The sequence below is a fragment of the Colias croceus genome, chromosome Z, assembly GCF_905220415.1.
Source record: "Colias croceus chromosome Z, ilColCroc2.1".
NCBI classification, from domain to species: Eukaryota; Metazoa; Arthropoda; class Insecta; order Lepidoptera; family Pieridae; genus Colias; species Colias croceus.
In genome coordinates this window covers 11190289-11215900 of record NC_059568.1, presented here as the reverse complement: position 1 = coordinate 11215900, position 25612 = coordinate 11190289, and the positions used below count along the sequence as shown (strand labels likewise).

At 34.3% G+C, this 25612-nt stretch overlaps 1 protein-coding gene across 3 annotated transcripts in view; it reads left to right on the top strand.

Moving 5' to 3' along the window:
• The first annotated feature begins 1118 nt into the window (after positions 1 to 1118).
• LOC123705603 overlaps positions 1119 to 25612 on the top strand; it is a 78787-nt gene continuing 54293 nt past the window's right edge. The window contains exons 1-7 of one of the 3 annotated variants that reach the window (XM_045654470.1): positions 1119 to 1283; positions 14796 to 15836; positions 16087 to 16303; positions 18490 to 18603; positions 18762 to 18877; positions 19248 to 19391; positions 20677 to 20802. In XM_045654470.1, coding sequence (XP_045510426.1) covers positions 14997 to 15836; positions 16087 to 16303; positions 18490 to 18603; positions 18762 to 18877; positions 19248 to 19391; positions 20677 to 20802 — 1557 coding nt within the window. In that variant the 5' untranslated portion in view covers positions 1119 to 1283; positions 14796 to 14996. Of the gene's footprint in view, positions 1312 to 14795; positions 15837 to 16086; positions 16304 to 18489; positions 18604 to 18761; positions 18878 to 19247; positions 19392 to 20676; positions 20803 to 25612 lie in introns of all 3 variants that reach the window. The other 2 variants (XM_045654469.1, XM_045654471.1) reach the window with 2 other exon arrangements.

Below are 25612 nucleotides of genomic sequence, written 5' to 3'. Positions count from 1 at the left end.
TTTAAGTACCTAGTGAGTTCTGAGTGCTGAAGCTTATAAGCTAATATAGTTAATTTAAAACTTTTTCATCATCTAACGCTAAAAAGTGTAATGTATGTGCAGTACGAATATTATGGACTTTCTAAAAACTTTACAATACAGAACTCTTGCTATGAATCTCAAGGGTATCTGCAACTGAGAGGGTCTACTAAACTGTAAAAGCAGTTCAAAGTGAACCAATTTCACTTCGTAGCCAACAAATAATTAATAAGGGTAATCCACAGGGGTAATCAATAATCAGTGCCGGTGTAAGGACTACTGACACCCCGGGCGAAAATATTGGACGCCCACTTGAGGTGAAGAGAAGACCACTGCACCGGTTTGCACCAGGAGAGGCAACTTCAGACCTTGGCGCCCCCCAGAAATTGTCGCTCTGGGCCTATGCTCTGGGCCATCGCCCCCCCCCCCCCCCCCTACGTCCTAACGCCGGCACTGTCAATAATCATGTCATAACACCACAGTATTACTTTACTCCTAACTTTACTCTATGCATAACACTGAACACATGACAATTCACAATATTCAAAATTGAAATGTGTTGAAATAATATTTTGGGATTTCAGATATTTTGTTGAAGGCGTTGAGGCGTCAGCGCAGTTGACACTTGACAGTTGTCAGATTTTGACAATCGTTCTGAAAGAGCTGTGAAAGTTCATTGCCCATTGGAGAGTGGAGACTCAGGTGTTGCTATATTTAATTATCCAGCACAGGAATGTCTATTTGCTGAAAATATTAATTTGATACCATACATTCTCCAAGCAGTAACTAAGTAGTTTTATATCCTATAAGTAAAAATTAAAATTAAATAAAGGCATTGAAATACTATAAGAGCCTAAAATAAATAGTTGCGGACTGCGCAGTCACTTGAAGTCAGATTCAAGTAAATTAGCAAATACAGCAAAATTTTTCTTGTATCGTTAGCGTAACGACTATTCTAATCTTTGTATGTTTTTTTAGAGAAATAATGCATTTTATAAACAATTTTTTTTTTAACAATCAATCGAACTAGTAGATTAATCGATTACAAATTAAAAAAACTACTCACGTCTTACCATACTTGAACAATACATATTACATCACTATTAAACAGTTGTCCGGTGAAGTTTCGTTGCGAGTCCCCATAGTGGTTTGGAATTAGTTTTCTATAAAATATATTTTCAATAACAAGTGATACAAATCTTTTAAAACGTTTAATAATGTGTAATAATAATTTTAGTGTTGCTTACGTGTATTAATTGTTATCAGTGCGTAGCAGTTATTAATGTGTTTACGGTTTGTTCCCCTATAAATTTGGTCATCTGTTTCTGGGAGATTCTTTATAAAATACTCCTGCGTAGTCTTGCCAGGGAAGTCTTCAATATATTTATTTACCTACATAATCTCATACCATTTATTTGAAGGTAAACTGTATTCTTCATCTTTTGAATACTTAGAGTGGACAATGTTATACCTACCCACAATAAACGATAGTAACAGTATTTCTTTTCTTGCTTACATTTTGCCAAGTAACTGAACTCTTTGGGAAGGGGCTTTTTCGGTTGATAAACTTATCTCCAAAAAAATTGACCTATTCACAACATTGTAAAACATTTTGCAAGTTGTATGTTGGTAGCTTCTGTCATCAGTTATTTAAACATGTTCAGATATTTCTCAACATTTAATTTCTACAAAACCAAGATACTGTTTTATGGCCAAATTAATTTATAAAATTTATATAGACATATGTTTTAACGGTAACTTCACAATTAAAAATTTATGAATTCTAACTATTGCTTCAAACTTATTTTGAACAGTAAGACTAAAATATGATATCACATATTTTTATAATTCGATTTGAATTACTACACATATTATACACATTATTCTTCACATAAACCTCAAAATATTTGACCAATTTTACTCAAAATATGGTTTATTATTAAAACCCTTTTTACTTCATATTAACTTTTAACACTTAATATTGAGGTTGATTCATATTATTTTGGAACATGTTTGTCTATACAAATTGCAAGATGAAGCTGATGCAAGCTTCTATTAATAATCATTTAACATAATATAAGCAAAACCGGTACAAACACATTTAACCCATTGAGCCACAAGCGGCCAGATCGGGCCACCACACAATAGATATATATATATTTCTATTGTGTCTGTGATTCCGGGGGCTGAGTTATTAAAATGATTCAGCTATCTAATATAAATGATACTATTGAAATAAGTATATGAAAGTAAGTCAATATACATATTACAAGAAAATAAAACAGAGACAAAAAATTAAAAACAAGGCTTTATTTGTAACAAGCGATGAAAATACTAAATATGTTCTTAAGTTTTAAATTTTAATACTCTATAGTTAATATGTTTTATAAATTTTTCAATTTTAAATATTAAAAGCATCTTTTTGTTACATAGGTACCTATTATCTAATATGTAATAATATCTTCTATGCTCCTTTTTTATATGTAATTAAAAGCTGAGTATTGAAACTTATCCAGTATATTCATGATGGATCTTTACATATTATTATATTAATTCTAATTTTTGTTTAAAAAAAATTACGAAAAGGAATTCCACCCACAAATGACTTCCACTAGCCAAGCCCTTTCATTTGTCACTTATGCGGAAGTAGTCTAATTTTTGTTTAATATACAACTATGTATACTATGGATAACTAATATTTTTTTATTAAATTCTTCTGCATGTTGTAAGAAAAATTTTTAATCATAACTACTTCTTACTATTTAATCTTTTGCCTTGTAATACTTAAAAGTTAAAACTGTACAAAGTATGCTTAAAAATCTGAAGTACAAATAAAAAGCAATCTAATCTGGATGGTAATTAGATGGTTACTTATGATGACGTCACTGAGTCTTTACTTCAAAGGTGCTAGGTACCTACAATCTCTTTTTATGTAACAAGGTATGCGTCATAAATATTTAAGTATATTGGTTCATAAATTCATATAGGTATTATCTTATGTGTACCATACCTAAATTGTAATAGACAAGTATATCCTTATGAAAAATAATATCCACTACAAGTTGCTAATTTTTTATTTAATTAACAATAATAATGCACGCAAATGTGTGATAAATAAGTCTGCGTCCAACCTTTTACGTATATATTTCCGCTGCGGAAAATGGAAAGTTTTCGGTGTCCTAAATTTCAAATAAGAATACACTCTCTTTTGTTATTCGCTAATTCGAGTAGGCAGTATTGTTATTTTTGTAAAAAATAATCGTTCCGCTGGGATAACGTTATAACGGATATATTAAAACGATTTCGAATTATCATACACAATTACACAATGTTATGCACTAAATATCTATGAAACAAATCATGAAATTCGACATTTTTCCGCTACGCTAATGCTACCTATGAAGAAATATTTAAATTTGATTCTTTATTACCTACTTACTTAAGATATTGTTATTCTCCGTAATACACGGGTACCACCAGAAGGAAGGTACCCGGTCTTTTGGGAGGCTTACGTGGGGACACAGGTCCAACACGCAGAGGCCCTTTAGAGAATTTTAATGTGTTTTGGGACACCAGCCGCAGCCTGCCCATGACTGCACTATAGAGATACAGCCCTGGGCAGTCCGCGGCCGATGCAGGACTATTGTAAAATATGGGAATTAAAAATCTGGGTTATGGAAGGAGGTGCTTAGTGGATAGGTAGGTTGGGTCTATGGGGACTATGGACGTCTGCCTTTTCAATATTAAAAATTGAAAGTGATGGCAGACGGTGACTCGCCAGCTCGGTCGATGGGCTCCCAAAAAGGTTGCCGAAAATGGCAACAAGGGGGCAACATCAGCTGAGCGGCTGGGGGTGTAGAGAGGTGCGGCACCGGTTTCACCATCGCGGGCCCGCAGACCCGGAGCGGGTTTCCCCGCTATTACGCCATTAGACACTTCCACCCCCGAGCATATAGCTCTGGCGGCTCCACTCTGGACGGCCAACAAAGGCAAGCCAGAGGTGGGGGATCCTGAACCTCGTCATTGTTCACTCCGAACTGCCACCGGGACAGCCCAGAGGTGAGGACAGGGACCTCCCCCGGGAGCGCTCGGTTCCCGCGGGGTCGCTACTCCCCGACACCTCGCCACAAGGTGCCCTGCGGGGTGACTGACTGCACGGCTGGGATATCTATTGTAGATATGCCAACCGGGGGCGATGGGGTCGTCACATCCCTACGCCTTTATATTGTTATAAATATTAATATATCAAGTATAGAAAAGATATACGTATTTCAGAGATAGGTAGGTATTTGATAGGCTAATAAAGTCATTGGCTCATAATAGTTATCATAAGACCCGTGGGCGTCGTGTCCGCGTAATAAACTCCTCATAAGTACAGATCAACATTTTATATCAAGTACTTATATCCACGTCCTTGCAACGAATCTCTAGCTAGCGTTTAGTAAATACATTACTATGTACAACCTACCTTAAGGGCCGACTGCTATAGTTAAAAATCTCTTATAATTCATAAATTATAACCAAAACATTGGTGGAAACTTATAAAATGGTATGGATCAAAATTATGTAAAATTACCACCAGTACCGCCAGCCAGACAGCCCGGACTCAAACCGAAATAGCAAGAGAAACAGTATATCAAAAAACCAACTAGGTATTCTAAAATTCTTTTTTTTCAAACGTTGCTAGCTCCTGTACCAAATATTCCGTAAACTTTCACTCCACTGCGTGTTGTTTATTCTAAAATAATATTGTGACATAATGAGTGGTACATACCGTGAACACAAAAGCAATAAAATATACACACCGGCACAATTAGCGGAACAAAAAAAAAGTGAGACTATGAGATAATAACGCATATATTTGACGAAAATGTAATTAGATACAAAATAACAAGTTGATTAACATCTTTTAACAACGACTTTGAAAAGTCTTCGTTATTTTTTATTGTAAAATTAAGAAATTTGAAATAAGTGAAATTTTTAGATGATTATGAACCATCACAAAAAAATAAAAAAAGTAAGCATTAAATGATTTGACAATAAAATTAAAGCAAAATTAAGAACGAGTGTTTCTCCCTCTTGCTCTGATTACGGTTTCCATTCGTCTGGGCTTGCTACAGATTATGTTATCGATGATTTCTTGAGGCAACCGCTCCCACTTCTCAAGTAATTCGTTTCCAAGTTCATTTGATTGATTTGATTGATCTGATTTTTGCCTGATGGCTTTTGTCGATCCTTAAGATAAACCAGTCCTTCCGCGAAGAGATCGGGATTTGACTATAACACATTCCACTAGTGCTAATATTCAGAGAAAAAATAGGGAAATACGTTTGCATGAACTAAACCCCGCTACCATTTCCTCATATACACTTCATTGGTACGTTAACGTTACGAACTGCTAACTCTTAAAATATTTGATCAACTAAATATTATTTCTTGTTATCACCTAAATTGTTTGAGCATTTGATAGCTGAATCGAGATGGACCAAAAATACTGTTTTACTTTTAAAGCACTAAAATTATAATTATCAAAATAAAAGCGTAGAAAATAACAACTAAATCCATAGTATAGTCCATAGTAAGTTTTCACAACCTTTATTTTGATTATATGAGCAAACCAAAATAGAAAATTACTCACATACTGTATCACTTTGGAAACAGAGTAGTCTTTCAGTATTATAAATTATAGGAGTGAACTGTTATGTTTTTGATTGTTCACACACAAATTAGGTACCGTAGCGATTTAGATGAAATATATAGATAGGGAGGCGAGGTAGCTAAATGACGTAATTCAACGGCGTCGTCGAGACTTATCAAAATCGAAAGAGAAAATAATTTCGAAAAGAAAAGCTTCTATGGTAAAAACCATTTTAGCGGTGGGTTTGGCGTGTACGGATTTTCAAAAATGTAAAAAAAAACAGTTACTTGGGCATTCTCGAGCGCGTCAGATATTCATACTACGTATGCCCCAAGTGCCTCTGATAACAACGGTATACTAATCTGCCGGTTTGCGTGGTGGGGCTAGGCATATAAATTCGTCAAAAATGCACAAAAAAACAATTTACTCGAGCGCGTCAGATTTTCGGAAGGGGTGTTAAGTAGGCCCCAAGGAAGCTTCCCTTAAAAAAACTGACGATTACGACATGACGATAAGTTATGATGAATTTTTGAAAATGCAGAAAAAAAGAGTCCTTTTGAAATACTCGAGCGCGTCAGATTTTCATAGGGGAGGTTTATCTCGGTATCCTGAAAGCATATTTTCTTAATCTGACAAAAATGTTGGTGGGTTCTCTTAATCTGACCGAAAAAGGTTTGTGGGTTTCTTTTTTTTAATCATCTTTATTTCATATCAATTTTTCTTAACTCCCTCAGTTTTCGAGATATACACAAAAAACCGGGAGTTTGACTTTTTACGATGCTTCAAGTAAAAAAAGTTTTAACTTTGGACAAAAATGAAAAGAGACCTTTTTTTGTAGAATAAAATTACCTTTTTTGTTTATTTAAACTTTTTTTTTGGAAAAAGTAATGTTCGCGACTTATATGCTGCAACGCGTTTTTCGGAAGATGAAATGGCTCCTCCAGACTTCCGGTCATGCGGAAACCGGCAGATTTTGTATTTTTAGTAAGTTTTAGATTATATTCTTCAAAATAAAAATAAAAACAATCGCGCTCGAGAATGCCGGATTAACGTTTATTTTTACAAGTTCGCGACCCTATAACTCGGCGGCGTCAAGGACTTATGGTCAGATTAGTTAAATTTAGTCTTAAAACACTAAAATCAACCCCCAATATCTTAATCTGACGCGCTCGAGTATTTCAGACTATCGATTTTTTTTTACTAATCTGATCGTCTATCCTAGGCGCGCGTCACTACATATAGAGCTAAATAGTTAACAAGGTTGTTCTATTAGGTCTAAGGTATCTCTCATATCTTAAACTGCCACGCTCGAGTATTACAGAAAATTCCCCTCTTCGCCTCCCTATCTAATAGCTTATAGGTACATACACATTATGGCAGTTTGTCAACAATACTTATAATCTTGATTTTTGTTTAGTTTGTGTTCATTAGATGCAAATGTAAGGTTTTGTTGGTATTCATTTTAAAATAGTGCTACCCACGGTCACGTGTTGCTTATGTCACAAAATTAATTTTTACCGAACATTCCGTTTAAGGCTGGTTGCAGAGCTTGACCGACTGTCAGTGCGTACCGTCGGTCCTGACGATACGCATCAACAATTGTATGACTATGACACTAATGCGCATGACAATACGCGTGCGTATGGTCGGTCTAGCTATGAACGGTTTTAGGCTGGTTGCAGAGCTTGACCGACCGTCAGTGCGTACCGTCGGTCCTGACGATACGCATCAACAATTGTATGACTATGACACTAATGCGCATGACAACACGCGTGCGTATGGTCGGTCCAGCTATGAAAAGTTTTATGAATTTTCATACATATTATGACAAGCGCGACTGACGTACGCACTGACGGTCGGTCAAGCTCTGCAACCAGCCTTATGAATTTCCATACATAATATGACAAGTGCGACTGACGTACGCACTGATGGTCGGTCAAGCTCTGCAACCAGCCTTATAGGTAGGTATGTGGATAGTAAATAATAACCCCAAAATTAAACACATCTTACGAAGTATGTAATCTTAGTTGTGTAAAGCAATTAAATAATCCTCACTAATATTATAAATGCGAAAGTAACTCTGTCTGCCTGTTACTCAATCACGCCAACTACTGAACCAATTTGCATGAAATTTGGTATATAGATATTTTGATACCCGAGAAAGGTCATAGGCTACTTTTTACCCTGGGAAATAGGATAGGTTTTATCCCGGAAATCCCACGGGAACGGGAACTATGCGGGTTTTTCTATGACTGCGCGGGCGAAGCTGCGGTTGGAAAGCTAGTATTTATATAGATTGGACTTTCTCAATAAACTTGCGATCGAGATAAGTGTTTAACATGGCCTATGTTTTTGCAGTTATCTCATTTTTCTATGGACTTGGTACCTATAGTAGTTATGTATCGATAATTAGCTTTATACCTAAACTTTCAGAAATTTGGAATGGATTAGGGCCGGTTTTTCAATGCTTGGATAAAACTTATTCGTCGAATAATTTATAAAACTACCATTTTAAAAACGTATTCTAATTGCCCGTATTTGACAGTTTACGTGACATTTTAATATTATCGTGTAATACTTTATTGGACGGATAAGTTTTATCCAAGCATTGAAAAATCGGCCCTTAATAATTTAACTGTTTAAGGGCTGATTTTTCAATCTTTGGATAAATCTTATTCATCGAATAACGTATTAAACTACCATTTCAAAAATGTATTCTAATTGTCCGTATTTGACAGTTTACAGGTGACATTTTAAAATGTTCCTGTAATACCTACTTTATTGGACGGATAAATTTTAACCAAGGATTGAAAAATCGGGCCTAAGTTGAATTATGTGTTGACTGTTGACAGTTAAAACATTCCGCACTATTTGCCGATTTTATCTTAATACCGATAGGGGTTAAGGTTTATGAGTAAGATAAAGACAAAACTGTATCCGCATGTTAATTAAATAGTAAATACTGCAAAATCAATTTATGTATAAGGTTTATAAATAGTAAGATGCACTTTATTGAAGCAATGGACATTGGAAACGTTTATTTAAATCTGTGATTTAAATAAATAACAAATAATCATGAACGTTTTATTCGACATTTATTTTAATCGAAGCATACAAACGAGTACAAACTATGGACACAGATTAGAGAATAGTTACTTCGTGACTATTTAATTAAAACAAAATTGAAAATACATAAGTAATACATGTAGTATTAGGTACTCCATACAGCAAAACAGAATGTTTATAACGTATACCGACTACCGACCGAACCGACTACGAATACCGACCACTGATTGATACGGCTAAATGAATCCTTTAAAAGATAAATTAAATACTCTAGAGGTCATAAGAAAAAATGATATTATGAAAGATTACGAACTTATATTTTAAAATATGCACATAATTGTATTTCATAATGGCTTTTTATTACCTATACCCGGCGCGGCCTAAGATGATCCCTATGACAGTTCGTCTTAGTGATTGCTCGTATGATGGATCGTGTCGATACTTTACTATTTTATAGGCAAAGGCGTGGTTTGCATTCAGCCACGTCGGTAAACATGTTTTTACAAATATTATAAAATGAATTTTTAACGTCTATTATGTAAACGAAACGGTAAGTAAAACGAAAGTTTTCCAAAACATAAAAATGCACCTTATCATTTTCTCGTAATTTTTAACCCGTTTAACACAGTGTATATTATTTTATCATGAAAATGGAATCCCCCATTTAATTTTTCTATAACTTATATTATCATAGGTAAGTAAATTAACGCGAACGGAAATTAATTAATTAATTATGCTGCGATCTTCTGTTCCATTCAATAGTGAATGAACTATAGCTTAAGCATGGAAAAAATGTGAACTCGTTTCCATTATCGAAATTTGTTTATCGATACTTTCCGCACTAGTCGATAAATGCCAACGATGTAAGTTTTGAAGGACGTAAACGTAAAGTCAGATTGATATAATTTCTCGTAAATGTTAAGAATTGTTATAATGCCAACGGAATATCATTGTAATAGCATAAAGCTACGTAAAAATTAATAAATGCCATTTTTAGATGCCTCCAATACGTTTCTAATTTAATGGTGACGCCATTACAAGTTTGTCTCTTGAGAATAACTGTCAGTGTCATAGGGATCATCTTAGGCCGCGCCGGGTATAAATTTGGATTTTAACTGTCACGACTGGAAATTAACAGAAAGCACCATTTTCCGACCGACTGAGTACAAATACACGTGTTTCCGACCACTGAGTAGCTAGATTCCGACCAGTCAAATATTTTCTACTAAAATCAACTTTATGATAATAGAAATACAATGGAAATTCGTAAAAACCCGTTTCGTCTTTTCACTGCATCACGCGTGGACCGATTTCGATAATTCTTTTTTATTAAATTACTTGAAGTACGAGGATGGTTCTTATGGAGAGATATTTTAAATATGTACCACGGGCGAAGCCGGGGCGGATCGCTAGTTTTAAATAATATTTGAGCATTTATTATAATAACAAAAACTAACTCTATGTTAGACTGTAGTAGTTTAAAATTACATTTACTCAAACTCAAACTCATAAAATGCCTCACTGGTCATCCACACTAAATTAGAATGTCCCATTGACTTTGCCCAATTCTAAAATCCATTTCACCAAAAGTATTATTTCAGCTAATGAGAATACTTCAGCCTCTTTACCTGAAATAAACGCATGCAATTTCACTCAAGCACAGCGCAAGCAAAAGCAACCCAGTTGGACGGAAACAGGGAAATATATCGCACCTAGATTCCGACCAAACCTAAATTTGCGTAATAAAGCCTCTAAACCGAAATTGATATTCATTTTTAGTTCATTTCTATTTCATATGTACACTTATAAAGATCTCACAATTTCGTAGTTATGCAATTATGTGTCATAAAAGTAAAATATAGGGTTTTTAAACCAGACCGGTCTTTGTAAATGAATAACAAAAAAATCAAAAAAGAGTGTCAGTTAAAACGTATATTACAAATAATCCATTAAAGTTAGCATTGGTCGCATACAAGTGTAGTATGTAAGCATAGCGTTTAGAATAAATAACTTAATACGAAACCTCCACAAAACAACATGCATAATAGATAATTACCTTCTTTTACAAAGTGCGAAATTCCGTTTACCGACCGATTCGGTCGGATTTCGGAATGTTGTTATTTTGAAAAGCTCCTCATTCCGTCCATAATTATTTGTCAAAAAAAACCTATAAAAACACGCTATCTTTGCATGTATATTTTAAAATTAATAATTTAAAACACCAATAAAACGTTCAAAGTAAATTAACCACAAACTTACCAGAGTATTTAGCGTAAAAATCCAAATGTTTATTTTCACCGTTTTATGTTTTTTTCGCATTCAATTTAATACAAACTACACCCTCGCCTAGCTTTTCTTGGATTGACGAAATGTCGGTTAAAATTTGAAACCCAATTTTGGACAGATGACGTACGATAAGTGATTGGATCGAAAGCCTTCAGTTTCACGAGTGTCGCGCGTATTTTAAACGTTTTATCAAATAAAAATCAAAATGGTCGGATAGAGGAGGCTAGTCGGAAACCGGTGCCGTTACGTTACAATATTTTACCTACTCCGAACTCAAACTAACCACTCACTAACCACTGTGCTATAGGTAAGTGTTAATACACACACGTACGTCATATTACTTATTAGGTTCTATTACGAAAATTAGCGATAAAATATCACACAATACAATAAAAGTAAGTATTAGATTATAATGTTATATTTAAAGTAACTGAGTATCGTTACGCATTAGGCACGGTAGAATGTGCAAATGACGATTGGTCACGCATTCCATTCTTTGCAATTTGCTAGCCGAGTAAAACTGTGAATGGAGTTCTTTAACAAATTTAAACTATTTATCACATGAAGTCTCTATATATTTAATTGCTAATGCGTCCTTGTATCTATAACCGTAATACAGCCGCTATTCGCTCATAAAAACGTTTCAAATATTATCTATCTAATCTTATCATTATTATGTGTGATTTAATTATGCTGTATTGCTTTCTATACGTACCCTAGACATCATTTATCAATTTTATGAACACTTGTGACGTCCTTAATCACCTTTTATATTATATTCATGTAATAATTCACGGTTATATTTCTGAATAACTATCTCAAGTGAAAATATACACAAGTTTCCTAATATGTAGAAGTTTCTGCTGCTTTCGTCAACTGACAGGTAAAGGCTTTCTCTAGATAATGTTTTAGTAGACATTTTTAAGGGGAATAGAGTAAATCTGAGTAAAACTGCTGTAACTAGTTGCAATCAATTTAAGTGCAACTGACCTAAGCCGTACCTAACTAAATAAATTAACAAAAGTTGTATCTTCAATATCGTATTGTATCTTTAATATCGTATCTAGACACGCGGCAGCGTGTCAAGCCGAGTTCAAGCGAAGAGAACTGGCGAGCAGCAGCCGTGTGTATATTTACACGAACCATTTCGAGCCACTTTTCACCCCCTTATAACTCGAAAACTATTTGAGTTAAATAAACCAAATTTGGTACATATCAAGAGGACCTCAAGATAAACAAGAACCTTAAATTTCATAAATACAGATTAAACAGTTGCGTAGATATTAATATCCAAAAATCGCAATTTTTAAGACTGACTGACTTATAGACATATACAAAACCTAACCCACTTCCAGATGACCTAGAAAGTTCAAATTTTGTAATCAACTAGGTAATAGTGAGTGTACAAAGGAAAAAATCAGAAAATACTGAATTTATTTGTATTTAATTTTTTTTTCAATGACATTAATTTTGTTTGTATGGAAAAATGGAAAAGTTTAAAAAAATAGAAAATAGTATATTCACCTTACTAGTCTTTAAAAATAGATCAAAACTAATCAGTGGCCGAAAAAAATTTTGAAATCCATCAATAAATGACTGAGATATAGATTATTGAAGTTTACATATTTTAGGACGAAACATCTGTAGATTCGAAGCGCCTCTGACATCACACTCACTCGCGCTAGTATCGCTAGGGCTGATCACTTCGATTGCATGATTTCTTTATTCAAAAGACGTAAAATAAAAGAAAATTGTAATAAAAATATTGCTCATACAGTTAAAAATAATATATAATTTTACATATTCACATTTAATTATTCTTTATTTATGAGTGTTTAGTTTAGTTTTAATTTCAGTGTAAATAAATAAATAAATAAAATCTTTATTTTGCTTTAAACATGGTATTCAATGGTGATACAATTATATTAATAAAGCACAAACATGTTCAGCCAATACAAGCATGCAAAAATAATTACCATAAATGGTGTAATGGAAGAAGGCTTCGTCGAAGGTCGAAATGATTTAATTTGCGTAATATTAATATGAGTTAAACATCTTTAGGCGCGTTTAGAGTAAAATTTCAAGATCGCTTCATGGCAATACCGTAACGTCATGGAGTAAGGCGACGATTCTTCTACAACGATCTTTGCATCTTGGTAATAGTGTGTGTAGTCACGCTGGATGTTTAGAAAATCATGTAATCTTTTAAACAGAAAACGAGTTTAAAAAATTGCAGATAATGACGGGGCAATGTGCGCTGACATTCATAACATATAAGAAAATATAGAAAATAATACTAAACAAACCATATAGAGAAACCGCAAGAAAAAAAAATCGTACCTATATAAAAAGTATTATAATATTCATAAAGTAAATCAAATTTGCAGAGTAATTTTCTGCACAAAAAGTAATGATATCCCATCAAAAACATAAATGTAAAATTTGGAGCCGAGTTCAATCGTTGACTTAATTTGCCAAAAAAAGAAATGAGATCTAAATGTGTGCCAAGTTCTGCAGACAGTCCAGAAATTTATTTACAAAGATGTATTAAGTTCTTAGGTTGACTGAAAACTCAATTGTTTTATTTTCCCTTAGAGAACAATGTTTATTCCAAAATATAACTTTTTTAATTTGAATAATATAATTATTTTCACAAAGCAAACAACAAATGACCTATTGAACCCCATAATTTGATGAGGCTAGTTTTTAGAACCTCACAAAATATAAACAGTATGTAAAACTAGCCTCATCAAATTATGGGGTTCAATAGGTCATTTGTTGTTTGCTTGGTGAAAATAATTATATTATTCAAATTAAAAAAAGTTATATTTTGGAATAAACATTGTTCTCTAAGGGAAAATAAAACAATTGAGTTTTCAGTCAACCTAAGAACTTAATACATCTTTGTAAATAAATTTCTGGACTGTCTGCAGAACTTGGCACACATTTAGATCTCATTTCTTTTTTTGGCAAATTAAGTCAACGATTGAACTCGGCTCCAAATTTTACATTTATGTTTTTGATGGGATTGTATCTACCTAATCTTTTAGTTACCTGAACTAAATTTATCAGTTTTAATTCACGGAAAAAAAAGTAATATGTAATGAAAAATGGGACTCATAGACAGTAAGTAGTTCACGCTGCAACCATGTAACGCAATGAAATTTTTTTTTGTGTTTATAGATAGGAGTCTAGAGAACGACATAGACACAGGTTACTTTTTATTGAGGAAATCTAATTCTCATCAGAATTTATTTTTGTTGTTTTTTATTTAAACACTAGCATATAATGTAGACGTGATTTAGTAAATATTTCCATACATAGGTACTGGAAATGCATGCATTTAAAATTCTGTGTAGTTGTAGTTACATACTTACTGTTCAATATAAAAAAAACATGTTCTTTATTCAAAAGATTTTTATATGATACGCGTTTCCTTTAATTACATCGTAACTTTAATTCATAAACTATATAGTTACTTGCCTACCTGGTATTGTAAATGTATTTACGTTTTTTTCTCGTATTGAAATGTTACATCATTATCTTGACGTAAACTGGTGGCAAGTGCTAAGCATTAGCCCACGATGTTAAATAATTGAACTTATGAATAAGTAACTACTTACGTACAATGAATTGTTACATTACCTTTAAGTTAACTTGGTACATATATATTTTTATATCAGTAAACAATTCTGGCCGATTACGCAGGAGTATTAATTATTTCTTCAATATATTATATAGGTAGGTACTTAGGACCCGGATCAATATTTATTTTGCTCTCTTTCAGATCACTGAAATGTTCTTTGACATTGATTTACTTAACAATCTCACAAGCATGTCGTCGGTCCGATGACGGGAGTTTGAAAATTTCTTATGAAATCACCTAAATAACGCTTAGAACACTAATTTAACATGTGACTTTATGTGATATTTAAATAATAATTTTTTATAATATTTTATTTGATTGTGTTTATACGTATGCTGTTCAATGGATACCGACAATAACAAAATCACAAAGAATAAATCGAAACGTAATAGGAACAAAAATGCGAAGAAAAAAGAAATGGAGAGAAAAGACGAGGTGGTCGTAGATAAGGTTGCAAGTGATGTTAAGGGGGTCGATAATGAAGTCAGTATAAGTGGATCGCCAAGCTCAACGGATAGCGAAGATCTAGTCAACGCCATCAACTACAACACCATCACGTCCTTAGCTGCTTTGAAAGATATCATTCAAGGGGAAAATAATGACACTCCAGAAACGGACAGCTTTTTTCAACACTATTTTATGAATCATTGTAATAATTTATCCAGTCGGAATTCTAATTCTACGTCACCTTTCCCATATACTGAAAGGAGACGCCTCTCGCAATGTCGCGAGGAAGATGAAGACGATTATAGAAAAGATAATTCTGTTTCGAATTCCCCATCGAAAGCTTTACATTTATCAGATTCTAATAAAAATGACTATAAGTTGAACAAATCTCCACATAAAACGGAAAGTCTGAAGATAGACAATAAGGAAGATAAAGAATCTTCAAAGCGGACGGTGATGGGAGCTAAGCACAAGTTTTTGGTAACGACAGCGGAAACTCCACCAGCAAAACTAGAGCGTGCTTTTCGAACACAAGTTAACAACGCTCACACAGTTCATTTTGGAACAAAGGGTGCGGAGGAGTTAAGACCGAGTGTGAGATCAATATTTGCCGCCGAAAATCTCCACCGGGACAAGAACTATTTCGATAGCAGCTTGATCGAAATAAGATCGACTGTGGACGGAGTAGCGACAAGCTCAGAAGATATTTGGGTCAAGAGGACTAATGACAAACAAGTAAGACTTGAAGTATATTTTTTATATTTATAATATAAATTAAACATCTAGTTATTCCATTGAAACTCTTCAAATTATTTTATGACAAATAAAAATATCCCATTTGCTTCAGAGGTGTGTTCAGAGGTCTTCTATAATTTCTTATACCCATGCAACCTGCTTTTAAAGTATACCTAGCTAGTTCAATTTATGTTTATCATATTTATAGCTGTATTCTTATAAATAATCATAAAATTTTCACATGTTATAGGTTGTATTGCCAAAAGAAGACGTAGCTACAACTGAGGATGAAAGAAAGATTCAACTAGCAGTAGATACAGAAAAACCAGATAAAGTGGAGACACAACGCGCGAGATCAGGAACCTGGGGCTCGCAGTCTCGTAAAGAGAAAGATATAATAAAAATAACCGATGTTCAAAAGTTGAAGGAGATTCGACGATATAGCGATGACAGACGCCAAAAGAGAGGTAATGTAATATCTTTGTAATAATAAACCGTTCATTTAACAATTTCCTATAGGTATTAACTAAAAATAGAACATTTTGGCTCAGTCTGCTTCCAAAATACAAAGCATTAAGATAAATTTTGAGATAAACCCACATTTTCCATTTAATTATCTCGCCATAAAAGTCAAGTGAATCGTGTAAGAACAAACGTAAACTAACAATCGAAATAAACTATGTATTTTATTTGACAAATAAGTCGTTCTTAAGCCATCGTGGATTTCTGTATATTTTGTGCGATCTTCGTGCGAAAGCATGCTTGGGATATGAATAAAGATCCGCTTCTTATTGACGTAGATTGTAATGAGATAAATCTTAGAGATAAATAGATAATTATTACAGATATGATAACTATCAGTTAATATTATCTCGAAAATCTTTTCGCCACTTACTAATTTTGTACTAGTTAGTTCACGACTATGCGTTGTTTTCGCATGTATTAAATTTAGATTTATTATCGACGAAGTGTGTACTAACCAAACGTGTTAGCAATGTTTGCACTGTGTCTTCATATTATTAGTATTGTGTGTGCTCTAGCTGGCAAATAGCCACATTACTAATGTTAAGGGATAGTCTTTCTCTAGTAGGTACAGAGCAATTAAATGAAATAGTTTTAATGCAAACTGGTGTATTTAAAGATACCGGAACTATTAATTACACATACTAGACGGTATGTTTGAATATTCTATAAAGTTTCGTATGCTTAACTTTAATTATGTTTTTAATCATAAATAATGGCGGCCCGCGCCCACTTTCACGAAAGACCTTCGATCGGAAAGGTAATTTTATGATTAATTTTCTACAAAGGCAATTTATTAATTTTCATTATATAACCGTAAACATTTTGGTCGCGATACCAGAGTAAATTCTAGGCCCAATGTGAGGCACAACGTATACATATGTAGGTAATACTTATGTGTATTTTTTTTTTTTCACTAGACTTTTAAGAAATTAAACAGCATCAGAAAGCTTCTCTATTTAGTACGAGTCATGAAACATCGTGATGTATAGGACGCGATACAAATATGGGATTATGGTCTTTTCTAATTATCACTATTTCTGCATCGTATTTTCTAAATTTGTGGAAACAATTATCGATTAGGCTGAACGCAAAGAAAAATATTTCTGCTAAACAAACGAGAACAAGCTATATCTACTGCGATTATAAGGCACCAGCCTTCACCTCGTTTCAACCTTTGTACTTCTATGCAACAGCGTTATTTTAATTTATGAAAACTCATTTTCATTAACTGCCTAGTGAGATCACTATGTACAATATAAATGTAGCCTTGATCGAAATGACTATTTTATATCTGATCTTATATACACTTGTTTCAGCGTCCTATTTGTAAACATGTTTTTGTGCCACATTTACGCTTTGTTTACTATAATCGTGTCGCTCAGTTGGATCTGATGAAAAGAAACGCGTTGCATCGAGAAAAACAAATGTTGAAAATTTTAGAAAACAGTTCGCGATTCAACCTTCATATTTGTATTCAGACATTTATTTAATATACAGGTGTTTAAAGCCATGGTAACGTTATAATGCTAGCAATGTATGACGAAGTGGCTAGGAATTTGCATTTACAACGTGCACTATTGGCAAAATGTAAAGTTCTTCAATATCGCAATGGTGTAAATATGAGGTTGTTTTTGGAATCGTAATTCTGCTCATTACCTACCGCGATATAGCGGCGATCGATTTATCGTTAGCACGCAAGGCTATAATATCCACGTAAATAAACTATGGAATTCATTTCAACTTTGTGTTGTAATGAATCATAATAATGTCCGTATTGTCCCTAACGGTTCTATACAAGGCGATATCTTTGAATAGAAACACATTCTAGTATGCGTTGTGATGATTAATTCCAATGAGATAAATATGCCATGGGGGTCGTCGTAGAATGGATGGGATAGTTGTCACGAGTCACACTTGTGTAGTCAATTGTAATTATTACTGTGCCATTACTTACGTAATTATTTATTAAGTAATCTATGCTATTTTTAAAATACGTATCTTTATTGTAATCTAAGTACATATCTTTTAGAAAAAATGAAAAAACGCATACTACACTATTATTTTGTTAACATAACAATTAACATATAAAATTTAAATTATATCTTTTAAAAAATTTGTACTGTTTTAGAGCAACGCTTGGACGCCGCAATCACAAGAAGCACACAGTCAGTGGGTGAACGCAGACGCCGAGGGTCCGCAGACGATGGCCATTCGCACCAGTTTTATCAACAAACAATACATGGTAAATGCTCTTATTTAGTTGTATTAGCCATTTAACGACCGTTCTAGAATTTTCCATCAGGTGACGGAGAATTCATGACGAGTAAAAATTGATAAACCAAGATATTATTTTACGTGGCAATATGCTACGACCACTCATTGTTTTTAATTGTTCTTCAGGAACCTCCGGGGTGAGCCGTAGACCGGCTTTGTTTGATATTTTCAAATCGCGTCCGCGCGGCGCTGATTCTAAGAAGCAACCGAGTTTCATGCAACAAGTGAAAAATGCTATGCAGGTATGAATGAGTTTCAACGAACCATGTTATGAGATCCTATTAACGAACCATGCTATGAAATTCTATCTTAACCCATTGACCACCGAGCGGCCTATCGGGCCACGACACAATAGATTTTCTATTGTGTCTGTGATTCCGGGGGCTGAGGCATTAATATAATAAATGTAAAATAACTCTGTCTGTCTCTTCTTCACGCATCAACCACTGAACTGATTTTGATGCAATTTGCTAGAGCTTGGGACCGTGGAGGACATAAGGATAGGTAACATTCCAGAAATACCACGGCAACTATGCGGGTTTTTCTTTGTCTACTGACTAATGGCAACTAAAAGGTTGTACTAAATTAAATATTTGATTTATGTATTTTCAGAATATGACAAAAGCGAAAGAGCCCATTAAAACGGACACAAAACAAGATTTAACAAAGCCGGACGGTGCTGCAAGTTCGACTACTGCTTCGACTAGCAAAGTTAAGGATGGATCTGCGCACCCGCACCCTGGGAGTGACACTAAGGTATTTTAATTTATGTTTAATTTAATTTGCCAAAATTAGTCTCATTTTAATGAAATTTGGCATAAAAAGGGATGGGTATATATTTGTTACTAAAAAAATTTAAGGGTCAAATGATTTCATTTTAACCCATCAGCCCCCGGAATCACAGACACAATAGAAAATCTTGTGTCGCGGTCGGATCTGGCCGTTCGGTGGTCAACGGGTTAAATACTTTTATCTACCTTACTATGATCTTGGAGGATGAAAATAATAATAAGATAGACCTTCATTGTAAACAGAAAATAATAATGAATGTTATATCGCGATTCGTGGAGTGAACGCTCTAAAATATGTACGAGAAGACAATCCACTGGGTATACAGCGGAACGCTATGAATTTTGCCTTATTGTGAAAGTTAATTATGTTGCAAGGACCAGAAGTAATACCTAGTATGTTGAAATTGTTTCTGTATTTTTTAAGTCAATTTCTAAGTTCAATAATTATTTTTTGAACATACAAATAAAATGCAGTACATTATTGTAAGTCTGGGTTTTGCAAGTAAAGCGTATATGTAGGTAATTAAACAAATCTTGACACTAATAATAATTTAACAAAATATCAAATGTGCTGACGATATATTTGATGATAAAAAAATATTTTAAGGAGTTTTTCATATGATTTTCTTCATACTTTTATTAAGTACTAGTACCTGTGCCCCGCCGTTTCACCCGCATTGCTCCGCTCCTGTTAGTCTTAGCGTGATGACATATAGCCCATAATCTTCCTCGATAAATGGGCTATCTAACACCGAAATAATTTTTCAAATCGGACCAGTAGTTTCTGAGATTAGCGCGTTCAAACTAAAAAACAAATAAACAAACTCTTCAGCTGTATAATATTAGTATAGATTATAATTGTTTATTTCGTTATGGTTATGGATAATAAAGTTTAGTGTCTATTATTCCATGTCAAATTCATAGCCATGCCAATACGCATTTGGTTTCAAATAACACCATCTCTTGAAATTCATGAAAACTTACAGTAAAAAAACTATAAAATCAAAATGTGTTCGTTTCACGACGCAAACCATTACGAGATACAAAGTTTGCTTACATATGAAATTCATGTGTATTTTTTATATTTTTGATTAAGGATTACATACTTTATAGAAAAAAATTATGTTCTTGAACCAATGAAGACAAATTCCCTCTTTATTTATGAAGGACTCAACTACCAACTCTATTCGCTCCAAACGGGTTTATTATGCTTTAACTATTTTATTTAAACTCAATATATTTCCATACAGTACTACCACACAATCACGGTGCCGAGCAATCGTAGGCCGAGCGCCATCAATAAAGTGATGGATCTGTTCCGAGGACGGGCTTCCATACCAGGACAGCCAACTGAAGTCACGGAGAAACGGCAGAGGGTGAGTTTAGAGTTTAATCTGCTTATATCTCGTCGTCGTATGTATATAATCTGTCAGTGCGAAGAGACGTTGCGTCTCTCTGTATACTGTACATAATCTACTATGGGGAGTGCTCTGAGGAATTGTTCCACCTACTACCAGCCGTACAGTTCCACCACCGGACCACTCGCCGTAAAAACCAGTTCCATCCGCACCATCTGGATGGTTGGCGCTCCACTACTGTCCGCTTCACCCGCAAATTCCTACCACGAACGGTGAAACTGTGGAACGATTTGCCACCTGCGGTGTTCCCGAACAACTACGACTTTGAGGAGAAAAGAGCTTATTTGTTCATAAAAGGCCGGCAAAGCACCTGTAACACTTCTAGTGTTACAAGTGTTTATGGGCGGTGGTGACCACTTAACATCAGGTGGCCCACCTGCTCCTTTGCTTGCTCTGACATAAAAAAGAAAAAAAATATTAAGTATAGAGATATTTTATGGCAAGAGATGTCGAGGACAACAACAAATGTGCCAAATGGTAAAGATTTCGCCAAGACAGGAAGCAAATGTAAGTTACGTTTGCCAAAGCAGAGGAAGAGGAAGCTGAAAGAGGCGTTTTCTAAAAGGCACAATTATAAATAGCCATGAGCACTTTTAATAGGCAAGGTATGATCATAGGAATATATGTTTATACGTTATATTTTATAAAAAAATACGTCTTATCTGGTTATCAGATCGGTGAAGTTCAAGTTCCCAGAGTCTTCTAAACTATAAGTAAACACGACATTCATTTTTCTAAATCGCTACAATGTCCTCTATCTCCAGTAATACCACGTTATCCATTCATTACGCCGCATTTTGATTTATTTATTATGAAAATATTACGTCCTATTATCACGCTAACTTCCATTATAATGTATTATGCGGATTTATGAAAAATCAGTGTTTTGGTAGTAAGTCCACCATGATATTTAGACCCGTACGTGGCACTTAATCAGTACGAGTTCCTCAAAAATTAAGTAAATTGTAAACCATAAAATTATGCTACACACAGAACCCCAGAGGGTTTATATCCTGCTCGCCCGACATTTCTATAGTGCGATTTGTAACAGGACTGCTGCCATCTGTTGTAATGTAAATTATTTTACAACCCTTCGTATAAAAGTCTGGAACAGAAAAGCATATTCTGTAAAAATTGCACAGTAAATGCAATAAAATTAAACTTGATTCATTCATGCGCTAATAAACCTATTTCCCCAAACTTTAATTAAAGCTGTTTTAAGCCTGTCTATATTATGTTGTTTGAAACAAGAACTTTGTCTTTTCATTTTCGATTCAGCGCCATCTATACTTGCCTACTCTAAATTATTTTGTTAGCTTCAAACATTCTTTCCTGAAAGTTTTCCTATCTCGTAGCCTCGTAGCGTGAGTTACAAAGGCATAACGCCATCTATTGACTAATATAAATTATTTTTTAAGGTTCAAGCAGGGAAAACATTGTTTTTTATTTCTAATAGTACATATATATGGTTGACTAGCTGCGCTCCGCGGTTTCACGCACGTGGCTCCGCTCATGTTGGTCTTAGCGTGATGATATTATATAGCCTATAGCCTTTCCTGAATGGGCTATCTAACACCGAAATAATTTTTCAAATCGGACCAGTAGTTTCTGAGAAAGGCGTGTTCAAACAAACAAACAAACTCTTCAGCATTATAATTTTAGTTATAGTTACTATTTTACATTATAGTTGTTGCCTGCAGCTTTGCCCGTGTAGTCAAAATAAATTTTCATAGGTATGAAATGTTTCACCGCGTCAAAAAGTATCTTATGTTCTCTTTATCCTCCTTACTTTTTCCAGTCATAAACTTTATACTTACCATAAGCATTACGACGGGAAAGTTAAAACAAACAGTTGAAAATGTATTGGCAATTATAATATTAGTAAGGACTAAGGATAGAAAATCCATTAGCATGGAAGTTGTTACTCTTACCTTCGTCGAGCTGGAGCCTACGTAAGTCCTTACTATATCCAGACACAAAAATCATACTATTTAATAATTAATTTGCGAAGTAAAAGAAAGATAATTTAAAAATGTTATGGTAATACCTACTTTGCAGTTTACAACAGTTTCATCATTATGACTATGAAATTGTAGATAAAATTGTATGTTTTAATTTTAATGAATTAATTGTGTCAATACGGCTAATCAATATGTCCTATTAAAGTAAACATGATTGTTAATTGCTAGCTAAACCAGGCCAAGCATCGACTTTGCTTCATAATAATTAAGAGCATAGATTGAAATTCCGTTCCCGCGGGCTCTTCGGAATGAAAATTATATAATACAAGCGGTCCACCCCGGCTTCGCCCATGGTACATGTTTATGTTTTCTCTACATGAGAACCATCCTCGTACTTCAAGGAATATAATAAAAAAAGGATATATCGAAATCGGTTCAGCCGTTCTCGAGTTATCCGCTTGCCAACACATTTTGCGATTCATTTTTATATATAAGAGAAGATAACATACCTTCAGTACAAAAGAACACTCTATTGTAGTTCAGATTATTGGATAAAGATCGTGTGTGCCGAGCACACGTGCCAGAACTGAAACTTCTATGGCAAAAATCTTCGCCTTACTCTAGACGTGATGGTATTGCCATGACACGACCTTGAAATGTAACTCTCAACGCGCATAAAGAAGAATCACTTCAAAACTCCTTTTTATGAGTTCTAATGACTTCGAGGCGAGTGCCTCGGTCGTTCAATTTTTTGGGTTGGTTACCTCAGAATTTCGACTGAGTGAACGGATTTTCATGATTCTCGCATTTTTTGAAAGCTAGTGCCTTCCGGTTTGTCCCATTTAAACTTTGCCCAATTCAGACAACTTAAGTTTTGTTAAAAATCATTATTTATTTACAGGGTTTGCGTTGATCTAATTATTATTACTCCTAATTCCGTAGGTGTTTGTTATGTCAACAGGTTTAATTAACCAACCATTGCCCATCTATGTTGACCAAGACGTACTGAAGCAAGTAGAGAAGATTAAATATCTAGGCAGTACTTGTGACCTTGAAAGCGAAATAAATCGGATTAACGCCGCATGGGCTGCTTTTGGCAAACTAAGACGAAAGGTTTTTTGTTCTCACTACCTGAAAATGACAACAAACACAGATCGACAGGCATTATCGGATGCGCCGATACCCACGGCCTGTGGTCTGGTCTGGCGCGGTTGGATCTGTGAAGAAAGCAGGCCGTGGGAACCCACCTTAAGCCATTTGCGAGCGCTTGATAGGGCATTACTGACCGGGCGGGTTAGTAATGCCCTTTCATTGACAGTTTGTTGACAATAGTTAGCAGTCGCCGTAGCCGAAATCGGCAAGGAGTGATTATTATTATGATTGATGATGCAGGTGCATCCAATTCTAAACCTTAAGTTAATGTTAATTAGAAGACTTACTCAAAATTAATAATTATTAATTATGATATCGAACTATGTATTTTTAACCTTTTTTCATTTATAGGCACAAGATAACAATGTAAAACTTTAAAATTATTGACCTAAGACGAATTAGTAAACTTCGTAATTAATCGATTTCAGAGATGGTTTATCGCGGCATAAAATCCGCTACAGACTATCGATATGCACTAATAATTTTTCGTAGATTATCTTCTTAATCACAAACCCAACCTTATATTATTATAATCGTCAGAACGTGATAATTATAATGATAACAATTCGACGGAAATTTAAGAATATTTGAGTTGTTCATTTTCCACGAGACTTGGCTTAGTTGATGATTAGATATTGTTTAGCAACTATATTCTTACCACGTTTTAGTGTAACGAAAATGGTTTAGGACAAAGCAGTTATGTGCGTTTAAAATATGAATCAAATTTCGTAATGCTACAAATGGAAATTGTAGAAAAATAAATAATTGGCAAAGTCATATTCGTTCAACGTTTATTTTAAATTAACTTTACGTTAGTAAGTAACAGCGGCTTTAAACAGACGTTAACTGTGTCCACAAGATTAATTGCTATTGCGCTTATCTCAACAAGCTGTGAAAAGTCAAAGTTGAGAGTTTCAAACTTTCGTTAAATGGAGAAGATTGACACGAATTCAAGGCCACTGATAAATAGCAAAAGGTCTTGTGCGAGGAATTAGCTAAATAAACATTGTGAGTAAATGTTCGGAAAACTCTTTGTATGCAAAGTGATTTTTGTCTAGCTTTTATGAAACCCATGATAACAATAGGATGTGTATATAGAATAATGATATGTTTTGAATCCCTGAAAAATGTGCGACGTTTTTAATCGGATCCTTTGTGTTTTCGGCGACTTATATCAGCCGAATATACGATTTTTTATCTATCGGTCTCGTTCTTGTCTCGTTTTGTAAAAATAAATGACTGATAATACTCAGGGCGAATTGTAGACAAAGGACCAAAGTATGTTTCATAATGTGTTCGTCGTTAATCGAGGGCTTCAAATTATCTGTCGTCAAAAATTTACTGGCGCGATAGCTAATAGAGGAAAATTCTGTGTGTTAAATCGTGGGATTTGTGTATAAGTTAGTTTATTTCAGTAGTCGTTTTATAACATACAGTCCATGAAACTTCAGGTAGTTTAGCTTTGTGTGTCGTTAAAAAGAAACATGTCCATCTGTGTTGCAGTATACGATACTCGTTTATTGCCTAGTGCACGGTTATAGTTCAAACATAGTAATATTATGATCATGTTCGTATGTCTCCAATGTGTGGGGCCATTGCTCATCATTTGCATATATAAACATACTTTTCATTTGCCGTTTCCTTTAGTTTATCAT